Raw genomic sequence first — 20692 nt, 5'->3', positions numbered from 1 at the left:
GCATAAAAATCCGTAGTCTACTCATGATAATATACGACTTTTGTGGTTAAATATTAACGTTCTGGAAAGTAATGGTCTGGTATCATTTGAATCTACTCTCGACTACTAAATAATAGCACAAAGGTGTAATCTTTTCGTCCAGGAGTGTAACCTGTCGATGCATGCGGTCACACGTAACACGTGGCTACGCGTTGAACGACTAGTCGCTGTCGATTTGATGGTTTCGATCGTTATGTACCCATGGTAAGTGACATAAGTGACACAGGCCTCCCCGGTGCCATGATCACGGCGTTAATACATTATTTCTCTTTCGCATCGTTCCACGCTTCCTTTCTATCGCCAGGCCCCTTGAAAAACTATCACAAATGCTTCCACTTTAATTTTAAAAAAACTCACAATCTCGATCCAGAGACCATCTCGAAGAGAAGCGTGAAACGAGCCAGCGAACCAACGTGCAAATTACAACAAACGTTATTAAGATTAATACTATGATCCAGTTAGCATTGCCGATGCGATCAGGCGACGCGCGATAGATCAATTGAATCACGTGTTTGATGGTTGACCCGCGCGTACAACGAGGGATTATATCTTGCGGGCGAAATGGTCGTTTTAGATGCTTTTCCTTTCCTTTTTCTTTCTCTTTTTAAATTGTATTTTAACGTTGCAAACGCGCGCGATTAGTACACGTATGAGATTAGCCCCCTGTTACGTGAAGCGAATGACGTGCGTCTTGATATGGTGTGTATGATATGCGAGTGCGAAACGAAGGGAAAGGAGGAGCGCCCCACGTGAAACGGTTCGATCCCATGGACTCCGTTTATTTTCGATGATACTCGGTGATTCGTGACTCGTGATTCGACGGTTTTATTTATTTTCGAGGACCAATTTCGACGATTCGTTGGTTTCTTTTATTTTTTGATGTTCAAACGTATCGTGGCACGCTCGAAAAGGGTCGTCCATGCAGGATATCTGATGCCTAGCGGTGTGATGCTCGATATGTGCTGATTACGATGACTGTTTCGCTTTATGGTTGCTTGCTACCAACAAGCATCGTTCGGTAGTGACAGAACGAACAATCGCGAGACATGGTCGGCTATCGTCGCACACGTAGAGCGATAGTCGACTCGGATGCATCGTAAGCGTACAAATACGAAACGATCCATAACCTTTGGCAAGCGGTTAAAAAATTTAAAAAAAAAAAAAGAGGATTAGATTGTGAGATAGTAGACAAAAATAAGTAGCGAAGAAAACGTGTGTGAGAAAAAGGAAGGTGTGAAAAAGAGACCGATACAAAAAGTTAGAGAAAAATTGAAAAAAAAAAAAATATCGATAGCGAGGAAGGGATGCTGGGTAGGGTGCGTTGGATTTGGTGCACACGAAATGGAAAGCTAAAATTTTTGGGATCCTCTGTGGTTCCTTCTTGTAAGGCACAGTGTTTATATTTAAAAAAAAAAAGAAAAAAATGAAAAATAAGTATCAGTAAAAGAAAAGTAGAAGTTCATTCGTAAAATAACTATATAAAGCTGTATGACTTTAATTTTGATTTCTGAAATATGCATCTGTCTGTTATCAAGGACTTATCTAATTAATACGAATGCTTGTTGTATAAGAAAAAGAGAGAATGTACATTAGTGATCTAGTTCCCATTTTCGTTCAATGATTTTGAGTATGAAAATTGATGATATAACTTTTTAAGAGAACTAGTTTGAAGAAGGACACGTTATTCAAATATTCCACGATGGTCAATCTTCATACTTAACGTTATTTTTTCCAGTTATATCAAGGCAGTACTATGGACTTGTAAGATCTAAAAACGATTGGAGCTGAATCTTACGAAGAAGCGTATAAAAAATTGAATCTCATTACTTTCACGAGCCTTGGCATGCATGATATAAATATTTTGAACTGTTCACTAAGCATAAGAATAATAATAATAGTAAGGGTGGACAAGTTATTTGGTTTACCTAGCATGTGACACTATGCGTATTTATTAATTCTAGGATGACTTCTGCAAGGGTTGACCAGAAGGATCACTTTACATCCCTCTTGAGATTTGAATTTAATATCTACTTCTAATTTCGTATAATCCTAGCCCAGGTATTCTAATTTCAGTAGACTTCAGTAGACCCTGCCCTTCGTACTGTTAATACCAGTTAAAAGCTACCCATTCACCAAGCCTATAAACAATCTACAAATCCTCCTAGGATTAATAAATTAGTATGCAATTCAACAGCTCTTACGCATCGGCATCGAAAGCTTTCAACGCCCACCATCTTGTTTCTCTTCGATAGCTACTACTCTACGCAATGTCCACCCCTTGAAATTCATAATTAAAGAAACAATAAAGTAAATTTCATGTGCACCAATACAACAAACGCCGTAAGCGACGAAGTCCGCCGTGAGATAGAAATAGAAGAGGCAAGAAAGAGTGCCACTTACCCTAGCTTCTGCGGTGAGAATATAACCCTGGTCCAGGGCTTTCGCGAAGTCAAGGCTCTTTCCCGATGGATCTCCGATAAGCCTGCCCACTCTAGGATCTATTATCCCCGTGTTTATAGCCTCTAGCAAACTAACGATTTTACCGGTGCCAGGCTCTTTGATCACTGTGCTGGACGGATCGATCGAACCGACGTCGATCGCCTCCTTCAACGTGGCGGGGTTACGATCGAACGCGGACGCGACACGGAAGGGATCATCGAAGCTACCGGACGCGACGTCGTACAGGCCAAACTCCAGGGCCTCGATGAATGACAGACCGCGTTTAGGCGTTATCAAAAGCTCCTGCTCGATAGCTTTCGCCAATGGATACAATCTCGAAGTCTCGGTCTCCAAAACGTTCCCTTTCTCGGCGTCCATCAGACCCTTCCTGAACGCCTCTGCCAACTTTACTAGCTTCTTCTTCTTCGTGTCTTTGATCAGAGCGGACTCAGAGTCGACGATACCAAGACCGACAGCATCTTTCAAGGTAGCTGGCTCGTTGGTCTTGGGGTCCGTCAGTTTCCCACCCTCCGCGGACAAGAATCCTTTCTCCCAGGCCTCCTCGAAGGTCAAAGGTCGCGAGAAAAAGACCTCGACGTCACCGAATCGAACGAATCGAGGTGCCAATTTGCCATCTGAGGTTCTGAGAGAGTCTGATTCAATTGTTGCCCTTACAGCTGGGTCGAGAATGCCGTCGCCGAGGATGCTGTTGATCGTGACGAACCTGCCTGTCTTGGGGTGTCTGATGACGGCAGTGTTGGGGTCGATGAGACGATTGTCGATTGCTTCTTGGATAGTGTACTCTCGAGGAGAGGGCTCGTCCTTACGAGTGAGACTTCGACGCGCTGGTTGGTGCGTCAATGGCTTCTCTAGGGTGACCAGAAGTCCACGTTCGAGAGCGACGTCGATGGGATAGGCGCGTTTCGTTTTCGAATCTAGGATCCGTCCATAGGGGACGTCGATAGCGCCGTTTTCAATTCCCGCCAAGAGGGACGTTATCTGCCCAGTGGTCGCGTCTTTGAGAGCAGTTGTGTCGGGATCGAGGAGGCCAACGTCGAAGGCATGAGTTAGATCGTGACTCTCGTTTGTTCGAGGATCGACGAACACTCCAGTTTGGCTTCGATAAAGGTCGCAGGCCACTGCTTCCTCTATGCTTAATGGTAGCTTGGAGGGAACTATGTGTCCTCTGGTTACAGCCTCTCGTAGATCGATAGATCCCTCGTTATCAGGCAGTGCGTTATAAGTACCGCGAGTATCGTCGATAACGTTCGTAGAAATAGCGTCCGTGAGTGGCATGTACCGATCGGATCGAGCGTCGCGTACGAGCGACGTCAGAGGATCTATCAGCTCGGATCGACACGCCTCTGCGAGAGTGAGCTTCTGGTTGGTGGACGGATGCGTGAACGTTCCCGAGGAGGAATCGTAGGTGTTCATCACGATCGCCTGGTGAAGACTGAATTCCGTGGTCTCGATATCGACGATCAGCCCTAGCTGCAAGGCTAAGGATAAGGACACGGATCTGTTCGCCCCTGGCTCTTTAAACATCCCCGATCGTCGATCGATCACACCCGCGCGACAGGTTTCCGCCAACGACAGCAACCTATCAGCCCGTTTATCCCAGTAACACGCGAGCATAGGACTCACCACGCAGTTCCTCATGGCTTCGTGTAGAGTTACCGATCTTCCCGTGCTGGGATCGGTGATTTTCCCAGTCTGGTCGTTGTACAGACCTTGATGGATGGCTCTCTGCAGGGACACGGCTGCTCGGTGATCGACGATCAGGCCAGCGTCGTAAGCCTCCTGCAGAGACATGTCCGAATCTGCGGTGACGTTTACCTTGCCAGTGACGCCGTTGATGTATCCTGATCTTATAGCCTCCATCAGCGAGATCCTCTCGCGGAAGCCGCTTCTGCCATCCTTCACAGTCACGGATTCCACGTCTATCAAGTTTCTCTTTATCGCCTCGAGTAGAGTCAAATAAACGCCTGTTTGAGGATCAAGGAATGTGTTCGTTCTCTCGTCCAGGATACCCTTGTAGATAGCCTCGCTAAAGGTCATAGGTCGTCGAGCCTCCAGGAGCAATCCGTGCTCCAACGCCTCGCGAAAGTCCAACCGTTTTCCTTTCTCATTCGTCACAGTTCCCGTCTTAGGGTCGACGATCAGTTCCTTCATGGCTTTATCGAAGGTGATAACCTTGCCTTCGGGTTGGCGAACCACTACCGCGGTGCTGGGATCGATAACGCCAGCTTTAATGGCGCGATCGGTTGGCAGCTTCTCCTTGGTCTCTGGAACGATGAAGCGGCCTGTCGTGGGTTCGTAAAGACCCTTGAATACTGCTTCAGGAAGCGAGATTTTGCGCTTGGCTGGCACAATGATACCACGATCGAAGGCATCGGTCAGTGATAAAGGTGAATTGGTGGTGGGATCGACGGCTGTGCCTGTTTTGGGATCGATCAGGCCTAACTTTATGGCCTTCCCAAGAGAAATTATCTCGCTGTTTCTTGGATCTTTAACAGAAGGACTGTCTTTGGCGATCAGACCGATATCTAGCGCTTTCTCGAGGGTGTAACTAGTGCCATCTATGGCGAAGGTGCCCTTCTGAGGATCGTACGTCTGATGGGCGAGGGCTTCTTGCAGGGACCAGGGTTTCAAGGTGCTGAGGATGTATCCCTTTTCATGAGCGATGTCTAACGTCATGGGATGAGGGGAGATCAATATTCCCTTCTCAAGGTCGATCAAATTACTTTCCTCGGCCTCCCGCAGAGACAGAACTCTGTCTGATCGATCGTCCCTGACCATCGTTGTCTCTCCATCTACGTAGCCTGTAGCAAGTGCTTCCTTCAAGGTGGTCTCCTCCCCAGTTGTAGGATTAGCGACTAGACCTGTCGTCGAGTTATAGTACTCCTGAACGATTGCATCAGTCAGTGAAGGAACGAAGCCTGTTGTGGCAATAATGCCTCTCCTTAGGGCAACGTTCAAAGGAAGCTGTTCACCCGTCTTAGTGTCTCTTAATCGTCCTGTGCTTGGATCCAGCAGCTTCGACTCGTCGCTCAGCGCTTCCTCCAGCGAGAGGAATGTTCCCGCTTTGGTGTCCTCGCATTCGCTGATGAAGGCGTCGATCAGTCCTCTGCGCACGCTCTCCTCCGCGTCTATCCACTGGCCGGTTAACGTGTCTAGGATCCTACCTGTGTTTTCATCGTAGAGACCCTTTTTGATGGCAGCTTCCAACGAAATCGGTTTACGCGATTTAGGGACGACCAGTCCCTTAACAAAGGCCTCCTCGACGTCCACGTCTCCACCAGACTCTAGTATCTCTTGCAACGAGACGACCTCGTCGTTCACGGGATCTCGAACGCTGATCGTGCTGGGATCGATCAGTCCAATCTCGATGGCTTCGTTCAGCTTCATCGTTTGATTCGTCGAGGGATCGCGGATCTCGCAAGTAGATGGATCTAGTAAACGGTTCTCAATGGCGTCGCGCAGACTCAAGCCTTCTCGATTAACGATCTCAGAGATCGCTGACTGCTCAGCCTTGGGCATCTGCTTGATCAACTCTACCTTCACTGCCTCGAAGAAGGGTATCTTTCTACCTGTTTTCGGCTCTACCATGTATCCGTGGTTTCTATCAACGAGAGGCTTGGCAATCGCGTCGCGAAGGGACACGTACTTGTCCATGGTTCTGCAGGACAAATCTTTTACCAATACTTGATCTGCGTCGATAAAGCCGAGATCCAGGACGAAGTCGTTGAAAGACACCACCTCTCCTGTCTGTGGATCCAAGAACTTATCCTTCTCGAGATCGTACGCTCTTTTGACGACCAGATCCATGGCTGTTAAATTCGGAGTCACCTCGAACACGAACCTCGTTCCATCTTCTTCGAAGTTGTAGTCGTTCTCTTTTTCTAGTCGATTCTCTTCGGCTTCCAGCTGCTCGAACTCTTCCAGTGCTTCTGCTTCGATGGCCATCTGTTGTTTAGATGGACTCTCTACCTTCTCTACCGGTGGTTCTTCTGGTTTCGGTTCCGTTTTCGAATGTTCTTTCGGTGTTTCTTGTTTAAGCGATAATTCCGTTGTTTTCGCGACCTGTGGCTGTAGTTCTTCTTTCTCTTTTACTTGCAGGTTTTCTTTTTCAAGTTTCTGTTCGGTGGGTACCAAAGTTTCTTCCGCTTGAGGTTGTTGTTTGGATGGCTCTACTTTTCCTGGCTTTTCCTTTTGCTCTTGTACTTGAGGAGACTCTTTCACTGCTTCTGTTTTACCTTTACTGAATTCTTCATTAGGCTTTTCTATTGCCACCGACTTTCTTTCCAGACTACCATCTACTACTGACGTCGTCCGTTCTTGTAACACACCTGACGAAACCTTCTGTTCGTTCTTCTGAGGAACCTTTTGCTCCTTTATCTTCTTATCGGCTTCTTTACCTTTGTCCTTGTTGGTAGCATCGCGAACAGCGTCGTACACCGCCTTTCCAGCCAGAACAGGTGCCAGAACAGGTGCTGCCACCGCCAGCAAGCCCAACTTGGCCGCCTGCTTCAAAGAAACGGACCCACGACCTTCGGAGCCCTTGGCCTTCCCCGTGACAGGGTCGATGATTCCTTTTTCGATTGCTTCTTTAGTCGTGACCGTCTTGGTAGTCTTGGTGTCGTAAAGAGGAGTATTAGGGTCGACCAGGCCAACCTGCATGGCTTCCGTGAGAGTGTACGATTTTTTAGTATCTGGGTCGACGAATCTCTCGGTTTCTTCGTCGTAAATCTGGTCGATTTTATGGGTCTCTGCGCTGGTAACTGCGTCAGGTTGATTGGTAGATCCATCCAAGAAGCCGTGCTCTATAGCTTCTCGAATAGGCATCGCGATTCCTGTCGAAGGATTGGTGTAGGTGCCAGCGGCGATATCGAGCAGACCCTTCTGAAGCGCGTCGTCGAAAGTCATCTTGATGTCTTTGGTGGTGAATTCTTCCCTACGTTCAGACTCGTCCTTGACGATTCCTCTGCGACGAGCCTCGTCGATGCTCATGGTGTCACCTGTCTCGATGTTTCGGATTTCGCTAGCGTTCACCAAAGCGTAACCTTGCAGAATATCGATGGTCTTGGTGGTGACTGTGTGGTAAGACGTGATGGTTTCGGTGATGCCACACGAGGTTACTGTTACAGACGCGTTGGTGACTGGTGGTTTGACGACTAGTAGGCCAGATTCGATTGCTTCGAATATTGGTACCGGAGTGCCAGTGGTCGGATGAACGAAGACACCCTTCTCACGATCGATTAAACCAGCCTCGAGGGCTTTGGTCACCTCCATGCTGTCGGAGGCGACAGGGCATGGCAAAGACATTATAAAGTTTCCCTGTATGGCGTCCTCGAGGGGCAAGAGCTCTTCTGTGATCGGATGTCTTATTTCCTTGCCCGTAGCATCGATCAAACCGCGTTCCAGCGCCACTGGGAAGGTCATACCAGCCGGAGGTATCTGTTCTTGGCCCTTGTCCGAATCCGCGAACACATTACTCTCGACAGCTTTCACCAGGTCAACGATGCCACCTTCGCTGGTTTTTATCAAGGACCTCTCAGGATCTACGAGATCGCTATCGATGGCATTACGAAGAGTCTCCGTGCGACCATTGGAGCATGTTAGTTTCGACAGAGGATCGACAATCTCGCAGAGGATCGCCTCCCTGAGAGTAAGGTGCACGCCAGTCTCTGGGTGAACGACTTTGCCCTCTTCAGGGTCTAGCAGACCCTGCTTGTACAAACCAGGAATCGACAAGCTCTTGGCCAGGGGTACCAAAACGTCAGCACTCTCGGGATCCAAGATTCCACGCTCGACTGCTTCGCCAATGTTCAGGACATCTCCTCTCTGAGGATCTACGATCTTCCCTGATGCAGCGTCTATTCGTTTGCTACGGATAGCCTCCGAAAGCGTGACAAGCTTACCGTCGTCCACTGCCAGCTGCCTTGCAAGAACCTCCGCGGTCTCTGGGTCGATCAGACCGCTCTCGACGGCTTCCTTCACTTTTACTACTCTCTTCCTCATCTTCTGAAGAACGATCGGTTTAGCTTCGCCGTCGAAATCCTGCGACACGGTTGCCTTGCCTATAGTCACTCTATATTTGGGTTCGAAGCTTACTCTGGCTTTAAACTTCGCGTCGGTCTCTGATTCGGCTTCTCCGTCGGTTCTCGAGACGGAGTGTTCCTCGCTCGTGGCTCCACTTGGCGAGAAATCCGTCACGGAGTCTATTACAGACGTGGATCCAATAGCAGAGTCCATTTCGGACATAGATGCGGAAGTGGTAGGTTTGCCAGCGGTTTCTTCTTCAGGGGATCTTTCAGCTTCTGTCTTCTGGGTTAAAATGGCGGAAGTGTCGGTAGTAGGAGTGAAGGATGCGACTGGCACAAGAGGGGAGCCCACTACGTTTACTATACCGAATTTGGCTGCGTCTAGCAACGATATCTTTCTCTGCTCGTCGACTTTGTATTCCGCCGTCTCCACATTGACTACGCCACGTTGAATGGCTTCCACTATGCTGATATCCTTTCCTGAGACAGGGTCTTTGACGATCACCACATCGTGAGGCAGAGTGCCCTCGGAAAGAGCAGCTAGCAACTCGCTAGACTTTCCAGTTTCGGTTGATATGACCAGAGCCGTGCTTGGATCGTAAATGAGACCTCGCGAGACTCGCACTGGATCGGGTATCGATAGATTTGCTTCTGATACTTTGATCTCCAACTGCTTCGAGGGATCATCTGATCGCGATAGTTCGAGCTTGTCAGGCTCTCCAGATACCTTGGTAATTCGAAGTAGCCTCTGTTGAGAGTTATCTGCCTCAGGATGCCTACCTGTTAGGATTACCAGTTCTTTGCTGATCGCTTCTTTCATCGATATCTTTTCTGGTTCGGCGTAGTGGCCAGTAGAATCTAAGATGTTCTTCTCCAGGCTTCGTAGCAGGGAAACTTTCCTACCGTTACTGGGGTCTATCACGAGACCCGAATTGGGATCTATTATTCGAAGCTTGACGCACTCCTCGAAGGAGACCAGTCTATCGGTTCCTGGGATTATGAACAAACCTGTGGTTGGATCGAACAACATTCGTTCGATCGCCTCTGAAAGGGACCATCCGTCGGTAGGGAGCTCGAACACGCGTCTTTCGATTGGCGTACTCTCCCTGGAAAGTCTGTCAATTGTAGAGTCGATGATGACACTCGTGTCTTGATCTTGATCTGGGTCCTTAAGTCGATCGGACCACGACAGTTGTGCTGCGTACCTATCGTCCTCTGGGGACACCTTCGTCGGGGTTTGAGATATAGTTTCGTTCTTATTTTTGATTATAGTGCTCGTATTCGTATTCGAAGAAGAGACTACACGATCTTTGGTAATGATGGTCGTGGTCATGCCGATGGCTCGCGGCACGTTGTCGTTCAGCGTTGAGTCGAAGGACTCGTCGACGTCCATCGCTCTGTCAACGGAAGGCGTTCGTTCTCTTTCGTCTATTAGTTTCCTAGCGACTCTTTCAGGCTCCTCATGATGAATTTCCCTGACCTTTGTTACAGTCTGCGTGGTAACAGTAACGTTCAACAAACCTGTGAGCAGAGCAGCACCATCGGGGGTAATGAGTCCTCGTTTTATCGCATTTTCTAAAGGCACTGGCTTCTTGGTCCGGGGATCCAACAGGAGACCAGTCCTGGGATCGAGAAGTCCCGAGAAAACGGCTTCGAGGAACGTGATCTCTCTGCCCTCTTCGATTATTCCGATTCCTCTGTTCAGCATCTCTGAGACTTCTGGTCGAACGTAGCCTAGCTTCTCGGCTTCAGCCAGCGAAACCGTCTCTCCTGTATTGGGATCGACTATGTAGCTACCACCAGACTTGGAACTGATCAAACCTTTGAGCAACGCAGCGTTCAGGGTCACGAACTCCCCAGTCAAGGGATCTTTGAAACCGTCCACGTCGAATATCGTCTTCTGGGCGAGGGAAGAGATCAATCCCTTCTCCACAGCCTCAGAAATAGCGCACTCCTCCGTGGAGTTGCGGTAGGTGGCCTTCTGTGGATCGATCAAACCACGGTTCAACGCCTCTGCCAGCGTGACTCTCTCGCCCGTTCTCGGGTCGACAATCGAGTTCAAACGATCCGTATCGAGAACGCCTCTCTCGATCGCCTCCGTCACGGTCAATTTCGTTCGATGCGCCGGACTAGTAATCCTTCCGCTCTCGTCGATGATCCCCGAGTCCTGGCAATCTTTCAACGTCATCGGTTTGACTATCAAACGCATTCGACGCGCCTCCTTCAAAGACAATTTCTCCATCGTCACGCCGTGCATGTACTTTCCAGTCTTGGGGTTGATAATACCAAACCTTATAGCTTCCAGAAGCGTCACCTTGGTGTCGTTTTTCGCGTCCACGATCTCTCTCGCGGTGGGATCCAGTATCCCTTTCTTTACGGCCTCATCGAGAGCGTAGCTCTCACCCGTAACTCTGTCGAAGACGCGACCGAGCGTCTCGTCCACCAAGCCCTGGGATATCGCGTCGGAGAGAGGCAACGCGCTCCTCTTCACCGTGACGGTCACGTCGAGTTTGGTCAGGTAACCCCTCGCGTGCGCCTCCTCCACCGACAGCCTCTCGCCGTCCTCCGTAACGAGTTCGCCCGTGCGCGGATCCAACGCGGAACCTCGCCCTTCGGCCGCGTCGTCCTTTATCGCATCGGCTACCCTAACCGTCACGTCGTTCGAATCGACGGGCGCGTCCTGTCTGTAAGTTACCTTCGCTCTGTCCCCTGACCCGTCGCTTTTCTCCGCGTCGTACAGCTCCCGCTGGATAGCCTCGAGCAGAGACACCGGTCGTCCCTCCTCGTCGAAGCCGCATGGGCCTAGCAGACGATCCGCGAGACGCGGATCGATCATCTTCTCGCGGGCCGCCTCCTCTATCGTAACGGTCTTTCTGCCATCCTTCGAGCACGCTATCCTACCCCTCCTAACGTCCAGGATCCTAAGACTAATCGCCTCGCCCACCGTCAACACGTTCCCCGTCCTCGGATCTACGATACCCCTAGCTTCTATTACGTTCTCTGTACCTATACCCTCGTCCGCCCGCTCTATCCTCTTAAGACTCCTAATCTCGCTAAAATGTACGCCGCTGGCGCTGCTGGTCTTCGACCAGGATGCCTCGTCCCTCTCGTCGCTACGTTCCCTCTTCTCGTCGTTCTCGCGTCTTTGCGTGATCTTTTCCCGCTCGATCTCGATCTCCGACTGCGAAGTCGGAACGGTAGCGACATCCTGGCCGAGGCGAGAACGCTCTTGGGAACTCGAGCGACGCGTCGTGTCGCTAGAGACCGTCTCGGTCCTCTCGGTACGCTCTGTCCTCTCGTGTCGCTCCAAACTGTACCTGAAAGTAGTGGACGAAATGGAAAAATTATTTCTTAGCGGACAGAGGTATGTCCCGTGGATACTTGGTTTACTTACTGGGACTGTGTGTAGTGCGTCGTCGTCGACGTGTAACGTTCTTCGCAGGTGCTGCTCTCGTAGATGTTGAACTCTGTGCGGAACGTTCTGAGCGGCCTTTGCTCTTGAAGGGCGCGCTGGAACATTTATTAAGTAATATGCTTTGAGTTTCATCGTGTTTGTTAATATGAAATTTTGTATGCGATAGTCTTTAGATATAAATATTTCTTAACGAGGTTTGCTTTGACACAGTTCTAGAACAAAATTCGTGTACAGAGAGTCAAGTATTAATGTAATAAAGACAATATTTCACTAATAATCCATTAATATTCCATTCCATTCCACAAGATAGTATTCCATTAACGCGATAAAGATAATATTTCAACAAAGATATTTGCTGATAAATTGTATATCGACAAGAATAACTTTCTTATACTTTAACGATTACGAGATCCCATAACTCGAAACTCTCGGCATGCGTTGATAGCGAGACACGGAAAGCCTCAATTGGCGCGTAATCGTGTTCAACGATAGAAGAGATTGCAGGAAGATTGAGTTTACCCTCCGATACAATTGAGAAAGCGTGCAAAGTTGGCAAACGCCTATCAGACCAGACGTTGATAGCGAATTGAAGACGAGTGGACATTTTCGATTCTAACTTGGGAATCGATTCGACGAATTTGCAATTAAACCTTTGGCACGCAGTTTTCCAAGATGTTAATACCTATGTATTGGGTTATTCAGTCAGATAAAGATAACCTTAGTCCGCAATTACACTTTAGGTAAGTCAAAGTTTGCGCCAATTTAAACGCTGACATAGAAACTCGGAATACGGTCATGCACGTGTGCTTTGGAATAACTGCATCGTATTTTCAACTGTTTTGAAACTTGGAGAACGATTATAGATGATCGAATTCCCACGGTTAAAATTACAATATAACAATCATTCAACTTCAAACTAATTCATTCCTGAAATAGTAAATACATAAAGCTATATGTAATTTTAATTTCGGTTTCCAAGGATACGACTTCTCTTCGTTAATTTAAAGAAATATAATTATCTATCGATAACTTCCATCAGTAATAAAAACAATTTTTCTTCCACACTACAAAAAAAAAAAAATATCAATACACGGAGAACCGTCGAAGGCCCCCGTGACACCAGTTTCTCCACGTTGAATCCGTTCCTGGTCGAGTTGAAAAAGGTTAAGAACCACTGCGTTACAAGTTATCGCACGCTGCGGTGACATATGACTCACGGAATGCTATCATCCAATAAATAAGTCCAAAGTCGCACAAAACCGTGTTCAAAACAAACCACATCACCGCCAGGAATTCACCTGACGATCAAATAAAATACTCGACGATGGCAATTTAGCAATTACCGCGCTGACGATCTGTCTGTCCAGCGTCATCGTCGACGAATCCATCGTTCCCACTAAAACACGAAATCCTCAAAGACGTGCGGGAACACGCGACGTGCCTCGATTCGGGTACACCTCGCCTCGACACGATTCCACCTGCGTTTCGAGAGACCCGTGTCGCGTGTCGGTCTTCGCGTCACTGTCAGAGCCCCGTCGCATGTTCGCTCGTCGAAACACAACGCGCGTTTAATCGAACGGCTCCCCGCGGCCGACTGACTCCAACTCGAGTTGGCACGAGGCCGGCCAGCTCGTAAACTCGAGAAACGAGGTATCCGCGCGTGGAAAAGCCAGATTCTTTTTTTAGAAACGCGACATACTCCGAGCATCGCCGGCGGCGAGCGTTTCGAGCGACGAACCGCCACCGTTTCCTTTCGTTACGCAGTAATTGATATCCACGCGCGAAATCGATTCAGGCTGAACGCGATCCTTGGACACGCGGACATTCCCGAGGGCGATATTAATCTGGAGTTTCTTTTTCGAAGGAAATACAGCGTTGGTGTTATAAAAGAGGATGTAGGACGAGAGGAAGGGAGTATGGAATGGGAAACATGATAGAGTGGCAAAGGTTGAGCGGTTGCATTTCCTTATGGAAGAGGAGTCGGCCACTTCCTCGATACCGAAGGACGAGGTGGATTTTATATGTAGACTTATTTACAGTTTTTTAAAGGATGATGCTTGGTACTGGTCACTCTTAATACGTCTCAAAACATACTATAGTACAATGGTTATTCTGAATACTGAAAGCGAACATAAGGAATCGGAATAAGAGTCAGATAGTATGTTAAAGGTTGACCAGCTGCATCTCCCTCTAATATAAAATGGAATTTTGAACTCTGGAACACACTTTTCCCAATAAATAAACTTGTTTCCATTTCTCGAAAGTAGGGTGCACCTGGTCACTCTCAACCTTCTCCAAAACCTTAATACGGTACAGTTATGCCACGAAATATTGTCCAGATCAGCGGATAAAATTAAAGGATACCGTAATCGATGACTAACAGCACGTGCCTCGAGCGAGACAGAGCACGTGACAGCGCGAAAAAGTATGCTATCAGGATCCCCACCCTTCTATATCACGGTTCGACGGTAACCCGATGGAGGATACACAGCGATTGTACCAGTTATTTCCCATGCAATCTCGGTACCTTTCGTACGATCCTGATTCCAGGCATGGCGGAGGGTTTCTTCGCGTCTACGCGCATTTCGTCGCAGTAAACGACTCTTTCGCGAGCGATGAATCGACAGAAATGACCGGCACTGGTAGCCGCCGGCTCTCGACGTGTACGCGATACCAGCGAGTGCCCACCCGAAGCTGGCCAGCGCCAGCTGCGTGCCAAGTTTTCCTCTGCGCCGTCGCCCCTTGGCGCCTATCGAGCGACTCACTACGCGTTTGCACAAACCACTCTTACGGAGCCAGAACTCTGGGGTTTTTCGGTTACCGATTCTGGTGGCGCATGCGTTTTCTAAATAGAAACGCCGAGAACGCGATTTCGATAGATAACCATAGCGATAACGACTGCGGTTGAATTAGAAAAGAGATTCAAAGGGGAACTTGAGGTCACTCCAAGGCTACCGTTCGATGTCAGAGATTTATATAAAATTGAAATTGAAATTGAAATTGAAATTGAAATTGAAATTAAAACAGAACTTTGTTACTTTCTTGAATTTTTCTAGTACTTTCTAACTTTTATATATATATATATATATATATAGAAAGTCGTTTTTAAAGAACCTATCGATGTATGTTATACAATTTTAACTTCTGCAACTTCCAATACACCCTGCTATTAAGGACCCAACAACCACACCCTCAGCCTCCCAAAACAATATAATAAAAAAAGTTCCGAGAAGCACAATATTTCTATTGCAAATGAAATCGGGATCCCGTTGGTTTGATACGCGTAGAAACCTAACTCAAATCTAATCAGGAAAAGTTTTGTCGCTGTAAAACTGTGACGCCCGTATCGATCCCAATCGAAGCGGGAAGGATGAAACACGTAACTCTGAACCAGTTCTGTTACGCGCGAACAACGCGTGGGAGGACGAGAGAAGGACACGCAAGAGTAGGGGAAGGAGACGTTACGTCGCCAATTTTGTTCACGTACGATGGAACAATTAACATTTTTGCGGGCCGAGTGTACGCCTTCCAGCCGAGGTCAGCCCTGTGGGACCTCGGCTGCAACTGCGAGGCGTATCGAATCTTAGATCGTGATGATTTTCACAACGCACAATTACGAGGACTGACCAACAGTGTCTCTGTTTCTTTTATGGTCGACTCTTTGGTTTCATATTTTGTTATAGAACTGTATCGTGAAGGACTATCGATAGATTCAAGTAGATCTTCTCTAAAAGACAACCTTTAGATGTTATCTGTGTGGTAACAAACTCAGACTGTTCAAAAATTTAAAACGTATGTCTCAACTGCACCTAAATAGCTACGAAAACAACTTTGTTAGCACACCACTAAGCAATAATTAACGACTGTATGAACACACGAAATGATTGCGTAGAAATTCACTCTTCCTTGAAACATGGAAGAGCGCATGTATAAAAATTCAAATATCCAAGTCTAATAAGAAGGAATACATCCTCCTACGCATCATTAGTGATTCAATTTTCGTAATAACTCACCTGCAGAGACGCATCCTCGGGATGAAGCGTCGCCATCTGCCTAACGCGCTCCTGAAGAATATTCACGAGCGTAGTGTACTTCTTATTGAGGGTGTCCAAGTCCCTCGCCACGTGGTCGACCGTCAAGACTCTCTCTCTACGCGGTTTCTTCACCGTGGCGTCCATGGACGGGCAAATATCTTCCAATTGTTCCTTGAACGCTCGAAGTCTTTGTCCATAGATCTAAGGGTTTCGGTTAGCCCATTACGGTTAGCGGATAAGTAATATTAGATCTCGCCTGTACGTCGCTAACCCTTCTATACCCTTAGCGTCACTAGTACCGTGGTTCTAAGGTGCACCCTCGTTGTAAAAGCAAGCAACCGCGTGTACTAAATCACGCGGCCACGACAAATCGACTTCAAACGGGTCGTCTTAGATTTTCAAAGCGATTTTAATTCTTGGCTCAATGTTCAAGTGCCTCGTGTTAAGTGTAACGTGAGTATCATGAGTCAAGCACGACGAATCACCTCCCCAAATAGGATAACTGTACAAATTGTGACGGACTAACGGTTACAGATCTCTTCAGAGCGAAAAGGAACAGAATTGGTAGCTGAAAATATTTCGTACAAGATTCTACAAGAGACTCTTCTCTCTGTAGCTCCAGAGAAGAATAAATCTCACGGAATCTCGTTTAAAGGAAACACTTCCTCTACCCAGTTTGCTTCATCTTCGCTTAGAGATCTTCTACAGTCCATTCCAATTCCTATAGCCTCCTTGTAAAGTGTTCTGTACGAGGTCTTGGGTTTAATACGGACGATCGGTTAATCGTGCCTCCGGGTATCCATTAAAAAGGTAGTGTGCCAAGAGTTAACGGAGTCAGTGAGAGAGAAGCCAGTTCGTGTGGAGTAGCTGGGTGTTCTAAGCGATAAAAGGTGGATTAAAAAGCGTTCGTCCCGGTTCGAACGACTTCTCCTCGCATCTCCCCGAAGGTCAGAAGCCTATGTTAGCGTTAGCGTCGGGACAAGCTTCACGTTGCTTGTATTTACAGCAGCTACGTTACACCAGGCGATTTAAGCGATAATCGGTGACGCGAAGCAGGGAGGGTAAAATAGCTCGCGATGCATCCTTGATCCCTGGAAATAATATTGAAAACTCGAAAATTCTAAATACATTTATCGGTTGACACGGCGAGCATCGTACGAGCCTTGGACACTTTTTGCTCGTACGATTCGCTCGCCTCCGTCGAGTAAGCCCATGGAAAGATCGATGCTGGCTGCGAGGTAGAGTCCATCGTGGCGATAGCGGCGACAGTGACAACGGTAACAGCAGCGCAACGCTTCCCTAGTGATGATCGTAGCGAGATCCACGACGCCGACGAGCATCCTCGTAGCAGAACTTCACGAATCTAGCAGTCGAGGTAGACTTCACGGACAACAAGGGTGTGACAAACGAGAGGAAAACGCGACACAGGAACCGCGACGCGAGAACGATTGCGCGCGTACATTTTCTAGGGGCCACTATACGTAAAAAGGACTCACGCAATACACCATTCACGCAAGCGTTCATACCGTAAGCTATGGCTACCTAAGGCTACCTAATATGCTAGCTGAGCCTACCGAAGGCTTGCGAATACCCAGTCGCGACAGCATGTCGCGTCTCATCTTACCTTTCCTTCGCGAATCAATCGACCACCGGTCACATTTACCGCCTCGATCGCTGGGGCTCGTTCCACCACTCTGTTCAATAGATTCTGTGACAAATTGTACAACAAATAAATATAGAGTACACCCATGTAGAGATGAACGATTCACCCTGAACTCCTCGCGCGTTACCTTCGCGTTCTCCACCTCTAGTTTGGCATAAGATTCGTCGACGAAGTCGACTTCGTTTCGATAAGCGTGCTCCATCTGCTGAGCCAAGGTGTAGGCTGCTTCAGCGCTGCGAACTCTGTCCACCAGTTGACCACACACGTTCGTCCATCTAGCGTTCAATCGATTCACTTCAGCGTCCAACCTGTCCATGTCCGTGTGTGGACCGCGATGACTCGGTCTCGACTTCTCCACGAGTCTTCTCGCATTGTGCGCGTCCTCGTTCAGTTGGTCCATGGCACTCTGCTGTTGAGTGATAGCGTTCTGGAGGACCCTCAGATCCTCCAACACGTTCTGCAGACCGTCCAAGTCGGCTGGCAGTTCGTCGAACGAGGCCAGTTTTATTTCGAATTCGGAAATCACGGTCGTGTTCTCCTCCAGACTAGATAGCACAATCTCGACGCACTTGAGTCGCTCGATGTAAAGGTTGCTAGCGTTCCAGATATGATTCCATTTGTTGGTAACGGCGTCGAGCTTGTTCCTCATTGCTGGGGTCTTCAAGGTGATAACACGGAAGGTTTGCTGAACTCGATCGAGATCCGGCGCCAAGCGACGAAGACTCTGCTCGTAGTCCTTGTGCTGCAGAACCAAGTGTTCAAGGCTGTCGAGGTCTCTAGGCAGCGCAGCTGCTATGCGAGCGTTCAAAATCCTCTCCGCTTCATCGAGCGCCTGCTGAAGGGCTGACACCTGCTCGTTGAAAATGCGACCCGCGTTCTTCGACTCCTCCTCCGCTCTAGCTCGCTTCTCCAACTCGTCAAAAAGTTTGTTCACCTCGGCCATTTCTCGTTTCAATCGTCTCAATTGCGGATCTGCCGGGTCTCCCTCTGACAATAATTTCTCCGCGTCCTCGTTCAACGCTTTTCTGATAGCTGTGCGCTGATCCTGACCCATGGCCAGAAACTGCGGCAGGTCCCAACCCTTCACCACCTTGATGGTCGCGAATATCATGTTTTGTCTCAGTCGCAGCTGCTTTCGCTGCCAGAGCGCAACGCTTCGGTCGTATTGTCGTCGCAATCGCTCAGCCGCGTCGAGAGCATCTTTATCGGGAGGCTGAAGAGCGAAACAGACACCTGGCACGGGTGATTCGACGCCTTCTTGGTTCTTGACTCGCCACTTTATCCTACCAGAGTTATCGTACAACGTGCATTGTTCTCCCTTCTCGATCGACATCTGAAAAGCCAATCCATTCGTACAGGATAAGTCAAGGGAGATCAACGAACGAATAACAAAGCGATAGTTGGACTTACGTTCACTTGCTTGTAGCTACAGACGCAAGTGACCTGAATAGGTCGCGTCACAGGCTGTCGACGTTGCTTCATGGGAACGACGTCTTTCGCCTGGTCGACCAGCTTCTGAACGTGATCGCCGTAGCTGTTCAATTCCTCGCGGAGCTCTTGCATGCCTTTCAAAAGACGTTCACCCTCGTCCAAGGAGAAGTCGGACTGAGAGTAGATGGTGTTGAGCGTCTCGTCCCTTTTGGTGATCCACTGCTCCGCCTGTTGGATCTCGCGGAAGAACTGTTGGCTCTGAGCAGCGTGCTTCAAGTGAACCTCTAAGCAGAGGGTCAATTGAAGCAGCCAGGCCCACTGACTTTGCATGGCGGACATGTAGGCCTCGATCGTCTTCGCTGCTGGATGATGTTGGAGAACCAGCGCCTCACCTCGATCTTGCACCGCGGAGAATTGAATCTCTCTCTTCTCCAGGTCGCTCATGAGAGACTGCAAACGAGCCAATTATCGGATTAAAGATTGCATCCCGTGACGACCATCGAATTCGCATATTTAATATTCATCTACGATTATATGCAGATTCGACGGTGACACGAGTTTGCGTGCATGGAATTCGATTTGAAATTTCGTTCCTCGTTACCTCTATACCGGATCCATAGGTACGCTTGGAGAGAAAAAGGAGAAGCGTTAGCGAGACTTGTTCTGACTGAGACCGCCGACCAGGCGGGTCACGGGGATCGGGAAGTGAAAGGGTTATCGGGCATCGGAAATACCGAAAGGTCAAATACCTCGTAATACTGTTCGATGCTTTGCACGTTCAAGTTCTTGTCGCTCCAGTCGCGCGTCACCTCCGTTTCCTCTTTGGAGCTCAACCAGACCAGCTCGCCCGTCGCCGATTGTATGAAGTCGTGTAACGTGTCCAGATCGGATAGTCTCTTGTTAGAAGCGGATAACAGCTCAGCGTACAGTTTTTGAAGAACGGCGAGGTGTTGACTGTACAACGTCAACTCCTCCCCGTGGAAGTGGCTCTTGGATTGCAGGCATCTATCCACTTTTGGATGGAATTGCTCGATGTTCTTGTGCTCCCTCTGGTGAACGTCCAGCTCGTTTTGCACGCTGGGCAAGTCCGAGCCGTAGTCCGCTTCTTGAAGTTGCTTGATTTTCGCTTTACACCAGTCGATGCAGTCGTGCAGAGCACGGAAATGCGGATTCGTGTCTACCAGACGGGTCTCGTGAACGGTGGTGCGGTGTTTCGTAACGACGCGCTCCTCCACCGGGAAGGACACGGCCGACAGCGGCTGTACCAAACGTTTGTGGAGAAGAGATCGCAACGCGACCCATCGTTGATGCAGCTTCTGAACTCTGGAATATAGAAGAGACGGTTAGGTGGTTGTTGGATACGAATAGAAAGTGCGCGCCGACTCCTCTTTCTAGGTTGAAAAATGAATTGCTCTTAAACCGTTACGGCGGATCAGGAATAGCATTACCTATGACCTTATACATGGGGTGTTCTATTTATTCTGAGTTTGTATGTGATAATCTAGGAACGATTATGAGGAAAAAATAGTGGATGAAGTTTGAATGTAAACTCAATTGACGACACACTAGGCATGTCGATGTGCTAGTTCGCAGGATGCTGGTGCATATGATAACTGTCAATCACAGT

The 20692-nt window shown here is 48.4% G+C and overlaps 1 protein-coding gene across 43 annotated transcripts in view; it reads right to left on the bottom strand.

Annotated features, from left to right (window-relative positions):
• LOC128889285 (dystonin) overlaps nucleotides 1-20692 on the bottom strand; it is a 105240-nt gene that overhangs the window by 33589 nt on the left and 50959 nt on the right. For 27 of the 43 annotated variants that reach the window (XR_008460409.1, XM_054146762.1, XM_054146768.1 and 24 more), the window contains 8 exons: nucleotides 19815-20388; nucleotides 19667-19690; nucleotides 19045-19515; nucleotides 17762-18967; nucleotides 17596-17679; nucleotides 15951-16172; nucleotides 11917-12032; nucleotides 2440-11839 (listed from right to left, as the gene is read on the bottom strand). Coding sequence is in view for 42 of the 43 variants with exons in the window: in XM_054146762.1 (XP_054002737.1) it covers nucleotides 2440-11839; nucleotides 11917-12032; nucleotides 15951-16172; nucleotides 17596-17679; nucleotides 17762-18967; nucleotides 19045-19515; nucleotides 19667-19690; nucleotides 19815-20388 (12097 nt within the window). In the remaining variant the exon portion in view is untranslated. Of the gene's footprint in view, nucleotides 1-2439; nucleotides 11840-11916; nucleotides 12033-13280; nucleotides 13497-14464; nucleotides 14613-15950; nucleotides 16173-17595; nucleotides 17680-17761; nucleotides 18968-19044; nucleotides 19516-19666; nucleotides 19691-19814; nucleotides 20389-20692 lie in introns of those variants that run through there. The other 16 variants (XM_054146781.1, XM_054146782.1, XM_054146783.1 and 13 more) reach the window with 6 other exon arrangements.

The sequence above is a fragment of the Hylaeus anthracinus genome, unplaced genomic scaffold (genome assembly GCF_026225885.1).
Source record: "Hylaeus anthracinus isolate JK02 unplaced genomic scaffold, UHH_iyHylAnth1.0_haploid 11997, whole genome shotgun sequence".
Lineage (NCBI taxonomy): Eukaryota > Metazoa > Arthropoda > Insecta > Hymenoptera > Colletidae > Hylaeus > Hylaeus anthracinus.
This window is presented reverse-complemented; position numbering and strand designations above follow the sequence as displayed.